The sequence below is a fragment of the Monomorium pharaonis genome, chromosome 3 (assembly GCF_013373865.1).
Source record: "Monomorium pharaonis isolate MP-MQ-018 chromosome 3, ASM1337386v2, whole genome shotgun sequence".
Taxonomy (NCBI): Eukaryota; Metazoa; Arthropoda; class Insecta; order Hymenoptera; family Formicidae; genus Monomorium; species Monomorium pharaonis.
Genome location: NC_050469.1, coordinates 25,591,874 through 25,606,255, shown reverse-complemented (window position 1 = coordinate 25,606,255; position 14,382 = coordinate 25,591,874). Strand labels below are relative to the sequence as shown.

The 14,382-nt window shown below is 42.5% G+C and overlaps 1 protein-coding gene and 1 long non-coding RNA gene across 2 annotated transcripts in view; one reads left to right on the top strand and one right to left on the bottom strand.

Moving 5' to 3' along the window:
* LOC114255327 overlaps positions 1–14,382 on the bottom strand; it is a 190,696-nt gene that overhangs the window by 127,455 nt on the left and 48,859 nt on the right. The window lies entirely within an intron of this gene.
* Positions 1–14,382, top strand: part of LOC105837205 (pair-rule protein odd-paired) — a 39,703-nt gene that overhangs the window by 19,361 nt on the left and 5,960 nt on the right. Inside the window, exon 2 of the mRNA XM_036283727.1 lies at positions 13,868–14,037. Within this exon, the coding sequence (XP_036139620.1) occupies positions 13,868–14,037 (170 nt within the window). The remainder of the gene's footprint in view (positions 1–13,867; positions 14,038–14,382) is intronic.

Here is a 14,382-nt window from a genome sequence, read left to right as displayed (position 1 = left end):
AGAAGACGAAAAAGGAGGAAGAGGAGGAGGCGGAGGGTCGGTTGGTTGTCTCCGTGGTCCGGTAGAAAAGGTCGAAAAAGGGAGGGAGGGGAGGGGAGATAAATAAAAAAAAAGAGAGAGAGAAAGAAACGCGGAGGGAGGAAAAAAGAAGGAACGAGCAGAGGAGCGGAGAAAACAAAACGGAATTGCGGCCTAGCTGCGGTGGATGATTTAGGGGGCGAGGGTCGCGGGTCGAGACCGGGCTCTGGAATGCTGGGCCTCTTCTTCTTCTCCTCTTTTCTCTCGCGATCTCTTCCTTGCAACGTTCTCCCTCTCTCGTATTCACTCCCACTTTGTATCTCTCTGCCATTTCGTCCACGGTGGAATCGTCGTCGAGGAGATGCGGGAAGAGTAGGAGGAGATGGAGGAGGAGGAGGAAAAGATGATAAGAGACAAGGATAACAGATAGAACATTTACATAGGTCGTTAGTGCGGGCAGATGTAGGGACGCGTTCGCGTATACCCACGGTGACCGCGTGTCCACCTTGTGCCTCCGGTTCCTGACCGTGAGACTCCAACTTCGTACGACGAGATCGACTTCCTATTGTTGCTCGAATTTGTCATCGTTTCGTTTAGTTAACGGCCGTCGCGAATAAACGAGCTCGTAATTCATGCACGTAATGGAGACTCGTCCGATTTTAGTTCCACCAGGCTCATCGTGAAGATGAAACTATTATACTATTTAATTCTTTCGAAAATTAAAATAGAGCATCACTATTATCGTTATTTGTGCCAATATTAACCTATTCCACGAGTGCACGTTGATACGTAGTTGAGATCGGATTCGTTTCGCTAGCAATTTTTCTTTCTCCGAGAAATGGACGATAGCCAAGATTCAGCCAACACACATCTGCTAATGTTGGCAATGTCAGTGTGTGTGCGATTTATCGGCGGATATCCTGTCTCTTTCACGTTTGTCGCGCGCTTTAAAATTTTTTCCCGAAACGTGCGAGAATCTCACTTCTGTTATATTCGCCGTTAATATTGAAAGACCTACTGCATAATAGCACAGTGCATATCATAAATTTTATTCGAGCATTCGTCGCATCAAGTTTAAAAAAATTTTTTGACAAATAAAATGATTTTTGCTTCTCGTTTATAAATCAGCGTAAATCTTTCTTTTTTTTTTAATATGGCCGATAGATGTATGAACACTTCGAATTTCTCTTCTAATCTACCGGCAGGATCGGGCAAACCTCCTGTCCCACGGACTCATGTCGGGAATTGACCTAAAGGGCCACGTCAAAAATCATACGGATACATGTCTCAGACCGTTTTGACGTCGGGGCAGCACACCAGCCCTATTCTTTATTGTAATTTAATTTCGTAACTTGACGCCGTGTACCTCTCCGGCCAGGGAAATTATCAGGGGCCCCGTGTGGCACGTTATAATTTTCTCATAAGAAGCTCTGACGAATTGAGATTCGAACGTCCAGGAATGTCATAAGCGAATGTTTCTCTCGAAGAAGAGTCAAGACCTCTTCACACCAAATGCACGCGAATGAAATTATTCGCCAAAAGCTTTCTTCCGTGTAAAGGGATACAAGTTTCTCCTTACGATGAAAGGAAAAAAAAAGATGAAATTAATATTGCACGAAAGTTTGTAGCAACATTACACGAGTAATAACTGTGCGAATTGCAACGATGCTAAACGTCACGTATTAACCGCCGTGTAATAATACAAATTTACATCCCACAATCACATATTATCGCATATATATGTCGTAGGTGGTTTAATCAAACACGCAATTGCTTTATCATCGTAAGTTGCTTCAGCAATTACAGAGCATAGTATGCAATCTGCCGCACGAGTAATTTCGACGATAGCATTCCGTTGAATAATAAATAACAGATAACAAGCAATATTTTACAAAAATCACACAAACATACGCATCGCATACTCCAGAGTTGTTTGACTTTTCACAGCGTATTTAATTGCTATTTAATAGATGCCTCGTGTGCAAGTATGTTATATTGCAACCAAATAGCATCAATAAGTTTTTAATACAACTGGTTTAATAAAACTGGTTCTAATACGTGTGTCTAAAATTATAGTGTTGCACTGAATTAAAATATTTCTTTTTAGTATAAAATAAAATATTTATTATGATGTCAATAACGATGTACATAAAAAACAATTTTTTTATTTAAAATTTTTTAAAATAGTTTTCACTAAACAAAAAGAAAGAAGTTCCTACACACTCAAACACTAAAAGAATAAATAGGAAGGTCATAAATATTATGACACTATTATGATAACTAAGAATAAAATGCACGAACATCGTCATACGGAAAAACATTCTGTATTATCCCATGTATATTCGCTTCAAGATTTAACGCAGTCTATCGATCATCGCTATCGCAAAAAAGTGTTACCAAAGTTTTTACGCAAATCTAACAAAAATATCTTTGCGAGACGCGAGTGTGAAAAGTTCCAATAAATAAAATCGCACCGTGAAACGACGTGCATGCACGCTAACGGCGTATCAGCGATAAAAAAAGAGGCCTGCGTCAGCGTGCGCGCCAGCGTGTGGAATTGTGTGAATATGAATTATATGTATAAAATATGAAATTTTGCATGAAGGAGAAAGAGAGAGGAAAAAGAAAGACACGCTGCAAGGGAATAAATACGCCAGACGGAAAACGTGTGGAACACTCGTAAAAGAAAGAGAGACCCGAAGGCAGCGTATAGTATTTAACGTGTGCGCATAAAAATCTAATTGCGTGCTTTAAACGAGTGCATAAAGTCGCGCGGCTGAAAACCATGAACCCAGCACGCGTTAATAATGCAATAACAAAGTATAAAATAAAAAAAGAGGAAGGGTCAAGTGTATCGTGTATATTAGACGGGACGCCGTAAGAGTTGCACTCTCCTCTCGTCTTTTTCACCGTTCTCCTTCCCGCTCGCGTTGTTTCATTCTTACTTCTTTTTTTTCCTCCATTCTCTACTTTTCATTTCTCTCGCGTCTCCTCTCCTCCCGCTTTTAGCGCACGTGTGTGCGTATCTATACGTCCATACGTTCGTGTATATACGGAAAGAGAGAAAAAGAAAGAGAGAGAGAAAGAGAGGTAAGTTTCGACGGTCCACGTTATATTTACGAAGAGCCTCTACCTCTAATGGTTTCGATGCGCTCGGACGCAACGCGTACCTGCCCCGCGCGGAGTGCGCGTGCACACGCACGCGTGCGTGCGGCGATTCCTCATGCGCGCGCGTGTACGGTGCGCACACGCGTGTACGTCCCGATCCTGCGACGCGCGATACGGGTGGACGAGGGAGGACTCACACGCATACACGCACACGCGCGCGCGCGCAGGCCGCACGGGCGTGAATTATGCCTCGCGCGAGATGTCAAATTGCTCGCCATATCATAAAATATACAACTCCGCGCGCTGTGGGAAACATTATGTTCTCTCCCGGTCCTTCTCCTCTCTCTACCCTGGCCGTTCTACCTTTAGCCACCCGGTGTCCCAACCGTTCACCCTCCCACGGGTCCTACCTCCCCGCCTCTCCCCGCTCCCGTCCTCGTTTCTCACCCCTTTCCTCCTCGCGCCGTTACGATTCGCAAATAAATTCGCGCGGCGCACCGCAGTCGTATTAACGTCGAGACAGTTTCGGCGCCCCGCTTCCGGAAATCCATTTTTCCGTCGACCGCGACATAATGTCGCCTCGATGTAACGACAGAACTATTACGTGTACATATATGTAGGTACATTGCGATAATTTTGTAAAAAATTGCAATGTGCGAATTATCAGATGAGACGATCTTTGTGAAGACTTTATTGTTTCGCGATGAGAGACTGCGCTTACGGCAGGAATATTACGGGATAATTCTCTATTTCGTCTTTCTAAGTTGTTTCGAGAAATTTATATGATATTGTGCCTTTTTTTTATTCGATCGCTGTATGTTTTTCGTAAAAGAAAATACGTAAGTGTCTTCAAATTTAAAAATTAGATACGAAGAGCTGCAACGTCGTCGTGTGTCCGTCCGATAATCAGAATGTAATATACCTGCGACTCACTTCGACTTGATCTGATTTAGCGATCTTTCCGCCACGCCTCACGTCTAATCGTTAGACGAGAGACAGAGAGAGTAAAAGAGAGAGATCGGTGCCGTTCATTAATAAGCCTAAAACTGGCCCACACACGAGAGTAGGCCTCGAAATGAGTGCCTCGTCGTGCCCGAGAAAGAGAGAGAGAGAAAGAGAGAGAGATAGAGAGAGAAATCTTTCTCTTTCTCTCTCCCTCAGGATATTCCGTCCTGTGAGAGGAGAGCCGGAGATGAAAGATCCATCGATGATACATAGTATATCGACGCGAGAAACCGTCGAATCATCGACCGTCAATAAATACCGATCGATCCCGCGCCAGCGTCTATTAATGACTAAACGTCGGCTAACCAAATTAACCGTGACTAAAGTGCGTTTAACTCGGCATTCCTCGTACTCGCGTAACATTGTTTAAACCGCCCCGGTTACCGCCCGATAAATCACGATCGTGTACGCGTGATTTCCTCAGTGATTTTGCAACCCTGTAATGGTATTCCTTAGCACAAACTTATTGTACCGCTGGTAAAAAGGTCAGCGCTGCTGGCGCATAATATTTGCCAATACACTGATTGATACATATAATTTATTTAATATACAACGTAGCTTCATGTCGAAATACTGAACGAGTCGAGTATTATACTCGACAAATAAAACGAAAGAAAACCATTAGCCTGATGCATAGAAAAATAATGTTCTGAAATTGATTGTCCTCTTACTTTGTGTCGAGTCTTCATGCAGTCACATTAATATTATTAATCTACATTTATTGATAATTTTAATTATAAATAATTAAGCACGGGGTATAACAAACGGACAAATTCCAAACACAGCTTAGGATGTTTAAACAGAAACAACAAAGTCAAGTAAAATGGTAATTAAAGGATCAGTACTGAAAGTATTAAATAAACAAAATAATGATAAATGGAAAAAATATTTTTCACGCGATTGAGAATATTTTTTTTGCTTGGTGTCTAATGAAATTCCTCCAAGATTACTTGCCGTTACCGCAGCAAGGTTAATGTATCTTCTTACTTGCTCTTTCCCCAGTATTCTCCCTCTCTGCCATCCCCTCGTCCTTATATTCTCTCAAGTATCCGTCGCGCGAGGTTTCCCCACTTAATCCTGTCCGTACGTAAATCATGAACTTCCTTCTCGACGCCTGCGAGGGTACTTGGCAGGACTATCCACGAAAAAAAGAGGGAAGGGTGAGAGACGCGAGGATGAGGACGAGAGCAAATCGAAACTTTTCTGGGAAACTACTTTCTTCGTGCAAAACTAAAACTTGCTCGCATTTTTTTTCTCTCGTTCTACGAATGAATAGGGAAAAGTTATACAAAACGATGTTACCGAACATACTCATCGTCAGTTCACGCCTGCAAAAATCGATTCTTAAGCGAGGTGTGTCCGAAAGAGAAAAAAGCGGTATATTAAATGCGTATAAAGGGACACGGAATGTTCCAAAGAATGGCCTGAAGGCACGAATAAGGCCTGAAATAGTATCGAACAAGAGAAAGAAGGAGGCGAAAATAGAAGGCGCGGTACCCAAACTTAAAAGTAACAGTGTATATATATATGTATATATAGTGCTACTCGAAACACAATCGTCCCAATTCAAGCCCAAAAATTTTAATCCCCGATCTTTCCTTTGACGACCTTTTTCTCTTTCCATCTTTTTCCTTTCCCCGAGACTCCCTCACTTTCTTGTTTCGTCGGCTGTCGTGAAAATATTATAAACGTGATCTCTCTCGGCGTGGCTGTCGCGGAAAGCGCCTTTGGGGTTTGGGAATTGGCGGATTCGACGTGGAAAAGCTCCCACCAGATCGGACAATGGATCTCTAACAAGCCCTCTGTCGCGTCTGCGTGCATCCATACACACGTACCTTCCTTTTCCTTCCTGCCTTTTGCGGTGCCGTTTAGCACCGGGGCACAAAGCTACAACAATGCGTCGCTGAGTTCTGTCCCGTGCGTAAGCCCACCGGGGCCTATTTTCGTTTTCCTTTAAAAATCTCGAACCGTTCGGGGCCGGCGTCTGTTTGCTTCTTCGACGAGTGCCACTACGCAAAAGTTGACGAGACTTTCAGTAGCCCTCGAGGTAAGGGCACGCGTGTACTTTTCGCCTCAATGAGAATCTTTGATCCCTCTTAAGGGTTCTCGAACGAGCCGCGTTTGTAACTTACGTTTAGTAAAACACGCAAGTCAGAATTTCGGTGATCTGTTATTTTCAGTTAAGTGGAATTAAATACAAGGCAGAGAGAAAAATAGTTATTATATGATGACTAAATTATATCAATTGTGGAAATAAATTAATTTCTTTATCAACTTTTCGAGATGTCTCGGAAGAATTAAACTCCTAATAAAACTATACGTAAAGCAATGGAAAATACTTCATACTGGATCAACATAAAAACGAATATCTATTCCATTGCCCTTTCGAGAGAGTATACGTATACCGTAGTTTTAATTTCACAAACCGAGAAGAGGGCAAAAATTTTACGAGCGGTCGAACGATTTTCGGAGACACGTAAAATGCAGAGAGGCACGGTTCCTACATAGCGAAGATATACAATTACGGGTTAGATGGGCGTTAAAGATATTCCATACTGTGACAACTATATACATACGAGTTAACCCGAAAAAATGCAGCCTTCCGCGAATAAATACGTACTTTGCATGCGAAGAATCTTTCTGCACGTTCAGAATCGTACCGGACTGTCAAAAAAAAAAAAAAAAAAAAATTTCACGATTTCAGATTTGCAAATAATATATGTATGGTAATATACCGATTGTGCTTAGTCAATATAACGAACAGTATCGCAATATTATTTGGCAGAAATAGTTGGTGGAAATTACACTATTATTTTTGAAAATCATTTAAGAAAGAAGAAACTTTTATAATATAAATGCCAGGATAATTAGCTGCATAACGGATTATCCCGTATAATCTGGCACGCCGACTTGCCGTCGCATCGTTCCGAAATCCTCAGCCCACAAAAATGCCGCAAAGAATTCTGTGAGAACTGTACCGATTGTGTCCTCATACCGGTTTCCTTGGAAATGATAGGTCGGCCGGATACCGACCCTGGTAACTCTAGACGGACAACCGGGCATACCGAGTTCGTGGCGCCCCTATCTTTTATGCCAGCAGTTTCTGAAAATCTCTGAGCTTGATCTCTCTACCCTGGATTATAACAGACAAGAGTACGAGAGAGAGCGAGAGAGCGAGAGAGAAAGAGAGAGAAGGAGAAAGAGAGGTGGCCAGATCGTGGAGGTCGTGCGACGAGCGAGACGGTGAGGGAAGCTGGGAGAGAGATTGGTTGTCAGCGACAGCAGCAACCGCAGCAACGGCAGCAACACGTGTGCGCGCGCTGGACATGGCGGCGTTTACATAAACACGTATAAACGTCGTGTAAACCCCGGCGCGACACCAGTCCCCCGCATTCTAGAGGTGCGCGTGTGCGTACGGCTCAACGCGCGTCCGTGAGAGGGTCCGGCGACGGTAGCATCCCCGGGCTCAGATAACCAGCGAGGATATACGACTCTAAACTACACCTACGTGCGGGGACGCTCTTGGGCTACCGAATTTTCAAGGAGTCACGACAGACCGTCAAGATAGCGACGGTAAGGACGCACGGGGGAACCGGATCAAGGATGAGAAGTGTCCGGTTGACTGGTGATTCTTGGTAAGAACTGTCAAATATATTGTGCCGGAGGAACCGGAGGGCTTCTGGTTGTCGGATGTTTAGTCACTAAATGTTTCCTGCCACTAAATTAGAAATAAATATTTTTATTAGCAACTGCATAAATAAATTACAATGAATAGCTTATAGGCAAGAAGAAGCAAATGGAAATTTCTGTATTGTACCTGCAAGAATCCGATACGTAAACAAATTTAGAACGGTGTAATAGTTTCTGATGCAGCTTAGCTGGAAACGAGATCTTGCTTAGCTTCGTCAGGACGTTATTTGGGTCAACCATTATCTTATCCTAACGCGATCTGGAGGTAGTGGCCTAACGTGCTTTCCAATAGACGTCGGGAGGTGGATATATTATGGAGGCCCTCGTGGGGCACGGGTGAGGAAGATAGCATTCGGAGCAAGCGCGTGAACGAGAGAAAAAGAGAGAGAGAGAGAGAGAGAGAGAGAGAGAGAGAGAGAGAGAGAGAGAGAGAGAGAGAGAGAGAGAGAGAGAGAGAGAGAGAGAGAGAGAGACCATAGAGAAGAAGAGAGGGAATGGGCAAACACTCGAATTACTTCAGCAAAGAAACATCTGCCGATGGCGCTCTCCCTTTCAAAGCCAACATGGCGGAATGATCGGCGCATCAACCGGTAGTTACGTTTACCCACGGATCTGCGGTTCTTTTTTTCTGCATCGCGCTCCCTTATAGGCCGCTCCCCTCCTCTTGTTCTTTGCTCTTCCTCGTTTTCGTGCGTGCGATCATCCTTGGCAAAAAAGTCCAGTTGCGTTTTCGCAGGAAAGTTCCGAACGTCCGTCTCCTTCGTCCCGTTTCCCCTTCTTGCGCCCGTAGTCGAGCGCTCGTGCGGAAAGAGGAAACTTTTTCCTCGCTAATACAGATTCGAGATTTCATCCCGTCGTGATCGTGAACAAATCTGTGGAGACCAAACATAGCAGGTGCTACGCAACATGCCGTCATCGGAACTCCCGGGGCGACCCAAAACGAGAGGCGATTGGAGATAGGTATTAGATCTCGACCGTTCGGTTCCGCAATCTCGGAGGTGCAAATGGGACAATATTTTTTTAACCTCGTTCAATCCAAACGAACGTAGCATCGGTAGATGGTGACTAGCGTACACTGATTTCATCTCCGGACGCCACCGATGAAATCACCCTCCCGTGGTGCGTTTCGAGATTTTAATTCCTCCCGAATGTATCGTACATCCATCCATCGCTCATCAAATCACAACATTTATCACTCGCACCTCTTCGTTTTCAATTTCTTTCTCACGTGGAAAAAAAATCACCAATCACCGAATCCTCCTCCCCTCCCTCTCTCTCTCGAATTGCTCGGAGAGAATGAACGGCAGATTGCACGCCACAACAGAAAACAAAAAAATCAACATTCTACCGATCGCAATCTACCGAACATTTGTGTAACGTGAAGTGCTCACGAGCTAGATCTAATATCTAGAGATCCTAAACCGTTGTAAGATCAAGTCACAGTGATTTTGCCGTGACTTTCCTATCTCCTTGGTCAATCGCGATGGCTGCAATCGATATACATTTGACAGAAGAACCTCCAGGATTTCCTAATGCCTAACGTATAACAAGAAAATTATCCACTTGAGGGACCTTCGAAAATGGAAACGGGAATACGTGGAAGAAGAGGAAGGTTGAAAGATCACTGTAAAGGTGAGGAGGGTAGTTTTCTCCGATCCGGTAAGGTTTGCAACAATGTCCGGTGGTCCCAAGGCTGGTGTCCTCTACGATACAATGACCGCGAAAAATCATCCATTATCCGCGCGAGATCAATGTATAGAAGGGAGATGACGAGAGAAAGATGGAAAGAAGATGGTGAGGTTGCAAGTTCGGGCCCATGGACAATGTACCATATATCACCCGACTGATTTTTTCGAAAAATGGAATCAATGAATTTCCGTCAAAGATGCAGCAAAGAAAAGATGGGATTCCATACCAGTTTTCGAGTCACCTTTCGAGCTGATAGAACACTTCCGATCACAATTCTGACCATTATGGAAGACGAAAATTTGTTATTTTCACTTCAAATTCTTAGCGGAAGTAAGGCTATTTTTTTACTTTATGATACCTGATAATACTAAAAAAGTTTAATAATTTAGAAATAACATTTACAATTTCCTTTATATTAAATCTTATTTGATATTTTCTATAAAAATATAGAAAAAGACTAAAAGAAAAAATTAAACAAACGGCTGATTAATAATATTTAAACAATATTTAAAATTAAAATTTGTATAGTCCCTCCGTACGAAGGAGTCATTTTGCATAATCACTTAAAATTACACACGGCAGATGTGTGAACGCAATTATTTGACTTTTAGAACTTGTATAGATCAAAATCAGCATTTTTATAATTCAGTAAATAAGAGATACGTGCATCTTTTGTTTAGACGCTCTATCCCCCGATAAATGAAGTACGGACTCACACACGATCTATATCATCGAACCCGCACATTCTTCCACCGGCACATTCTTAACGCCGGTGTATTACATACATACATACATACATATACACATGCATAGGCTCACGCGTGTATCGCTCTTCGATTCCAGCCATAGCCAAAACGATTATAATAACTATTTTATCCGGCGCGGATCTGGGCCATTGTGCCTCTCCATTCTGAAAGTCATAACACGATGCCTGTACTGCCCTTCGGGAACTGCGTCGACTGTGTTCCCCTTTTGGCCGTGCTATACCACGGTGTAACCTGGTGTACCATGAATTTCAAACACGTATACACACATACACACATACATAGAAAAATATGTGTGCCCAAGAACACGGACACGGCGACTGACACAATCAGAGCCTGTCTGTACTACATTTCTCGCGCGTACGTATGCGTATCTCACATACAATGTGTGTGTCAATGTATATGGGGATGCAAATATCTATATGCATATGCGTGACACACGACACGCACACGTGGACGTACGTACTTCTTCTAGTGCATGTTCGTACAGTGAGAGAAATGTGCGCATGAAACATGCGTACATACAAGTTGTCTCGAAACTACGAAACATAGTTCCTTTTAACAAATCTTACCAATCCAATACCAACTAAATTGACGCCTCGTCACTTTCGCGAACCCAACCCTAGTAATAACCTGTCAATTCACACTCAAGGACCACATTTCGACGCACATATAACAAAAAAATGTGCGGATTGGCGAATATTCCTTATTCGTGGATGAACGCATTTGCCTACGGCTCGTGCGTCCACTTCCCGCACTGGAAGAAAACAGCCAACTTTTTGCATTTGTAATACAATATACTATTTAAAAGTTTCGAGAAACAGAATTGAAAACATCTTGATAAAAACTATCAAAATATGCCACTAAAAAATCTCTCATAAGCGAAACGTGTTCATATTTTAATAAAATATGCAATTTCGCTTATCTAATTGCACATTGAAAAGAACTTCATGAAAAGTTCTTCATTCTGAATTGCTTACAATGCAAAAATTATCGATCCCTCAGCATCTTAATAAGAAAAAAAAATAGCGACTGTAAAGTAATCGAACGATTAATTATTGCAGCTGAAGATTGCATTTTTTGGAGACACCCTATATTCAACCACGAGCGATCATGGTCTCGCGCTGACACTGGCGCACGCACACACACACGCGCGTATGAATACGCGCGCGTCTGTGTATGCGTATCGCGGCGGTGGCACACATCGACCACCGGCAATATTTCACGGCATATTGTTGCCATCTGCACACGCAACCCTGCGCGCACGACAGAATGCACGACGTAGGAGAGACGCGCGCTTTTATTTATCTGCTATTTATTTGCCAACGCGCGCGCTACCGAAGCACGATACCCCGGACTCACGACCCTGCCGGGGACAGATTTGAAAAGTTATTAATCGTTCTGTTTTGGATAGGAGTGCTACGGCACTCTGGCTCCCTCCCTATCCGCCAGACGAGCTCCTTTTATGCGAGCTGCCGGTTAACCAGATGATGGCGCGTATTGGCGAGTGCGAGCGAACGTGCCCCTTTCGAGCGGCGCGCGAGAGGGTTCCTCGAGAAGGTGTGAATCGATGGGTGGAGACAAGCCACAAAAAGTTAAAATCAAGTCAACTCTCGCGCGGAATGGAGGGAGACAGATGATTGAGACGTGAATATGTCTGCACGCACGACCCGTCATTTTCGCCTGCGCAAAAATCGCAAGATAGTCGAACGTTCAAATTATTTGACAAAATATTGCGAACTCCGGGGCTTTGATGGCTTATCTTTCCCCACGAATATGTATAAGTCGATTCATAAATATTTATGCACTGAAAAAAAAATGCAATATATTCAATAAGATATGTTATTGCGGGCTGCCAATTAAAAATATACTCAATACAATAATATATGCTATTGCAGTATCAACATTGTACTTGCATTAATAGCAAATATTATTGTATTGAGTATTTTATGTAGTTGGCAGCCCGCAATCACATATGTTATTGGCTGTATTACATTTTTTTTCTGTGTGTGGTTGCGAAAAAAAACATGTCTTGCATTCCGTAAAATGCAACATCTCGATGGTGGGGTACGCCTTTGCGATCGAGATAACGAAAATGTCGTAAAGGTTCGACAATTGAAATCTTTCCGGTGGCAAATAAAAAAAACGGAGTTGCAGTCTCGCGAGATAAAAGGTGACGCCGCGTGCCGGTGCGTGAAACCGTTATCTTCACAACTTCATAAATATTTACGACGCCTGCTTTACGTATGATCCCATAGACGTTCGGGTAATACCGGAACAATTGAATCTGTACAATATAATCAGTATCGTGGCGATGTGTCTTTTTAGAATTATATGTCATTATAATTTTATTATATGTCATATTACATGTAATTTTATCGCATTGTTTATATACGTAAGATGAATGTCGCTAGATGCAAAAATTTAACGAGTGCTTCTAAGAAGTCGCTCACATAATCAGTTGCAATTTTATCCTGCATAAACAAAACGTTTTTAGCACTTAAAAATAAGCGATGATTTCTGCCGTCGCTTTGAAAAGGAGAATCTATTCATTCATTAACTGCCTACGCATTTAATCTGCACTATTTCTGCAGAATTCACCATCGGATTAAACAGAACATACGAAAGATTTTAGTATATTTCTATAAATTATGTTTTAATATTTTTTAAATATTTAGAAAATTTTTAATGATACAGTTTCTCACATCAAATTATTTTAGAGAAAGGAAAGAGAATACGCGGATCTGACCGCAGCTCGCGGAATCCTCAGCATTCATTTCGGTTTTTTATGCGTTTCGGTAATACATATTCCCAATTCTAGCCGCGACCCGTCCCCGCAATTCGTCCAAGAGTAAGAACACGGGTGAGAGCCGCCATTTTTCCCATAAAAAAATCCGCCAAGTTCGTGCTTCCTGTGTTCGCGCGTCTCTGCTCTCCTCGAGAGCGCAGCGCCAGGAGAAAGCTCCGGAAAAGGGAGTAGAATACGGGGGTGTGGACCGACACGGTAAAATATATTCCAGTCAACTTCCGTTGGAAATAAATAAGAGTCACGCCACGCGATCTCGCTGCGCCCCGACAACGGCGGCCATTCGTGTGCAGGGGACCTTATCTTTCGATATCTCTCTCTCTCTCTCTCTCTCTCTCTCTCTCTCTCTCTCTCTCTCTCTCTCTCTCTCTCTCTCTCTCTCCGCCTTTCGCACCCTAAGCTAAGAGAAGCCATCGAGAGAAGTTCCACCGCTACTCATCAAGATACACAGAGATCAAGATGAGACTCTATAACACGCATGCGTAATCGTTTTTTAATTACTAACACCTTACGTAATTGTGAGTTCCATCTATCTAATGTGTTCGTAATACGATGATTACTCATGATTAATACCGATTATTCTCGATACTACTTCTGTGCGATTTTTAAAAATTGTTGGAAACTAAATTTAAACCAAGCATTTCGTTCACATTCGCCTGTTCTGTATTTTATACTTTATTAACTTTAATTAATTAATATTAACAGTCCTTTTTTCGCGGAATGTTATACCACTGTGCATACAAATGGATGATTATTGACCCTGTGTTGTTACATTTTCTTCTTTCAGGCGAGAAACCTTTTAGATGCGAGTTTAATGGGTGCGACAGGAGGTTCGCGAATAGCAGTGATCGAAAGAAGCACAGCCATGTTCACACCTCGGACAAGCCTTACAATTGTCGAATGTCAGGATGTGACAAGTCCTACACCCATCCTAGTTCGCTACGCAAACACATGAAGGTACGTCTTTCGAGTCAATCATGAAAATTGTTTAGCGACCAAATGAGAATGCACTACTAAGAATTCGATCACATATTTAGGCTGTTTGTGTTTCGTAAGCAACAATACACACTCAATAATTAGATTTTTAGCGCACTTTATAAAACAATTTCAAAACGAAGAAAGAGAATGTTAACACAAAAATAAGTATAATAAAAGTTTACATGATTAATGAAATTTTACGAGCACGCCAAATTATTTAATGGATAGGTAACTTAACATTACTCGGAAACATTCAAAAAAACTACAAAAATATGACACTGAATCAAACGATAAAAAGAGAGGATCGAGAGTGCGCGTGATCTC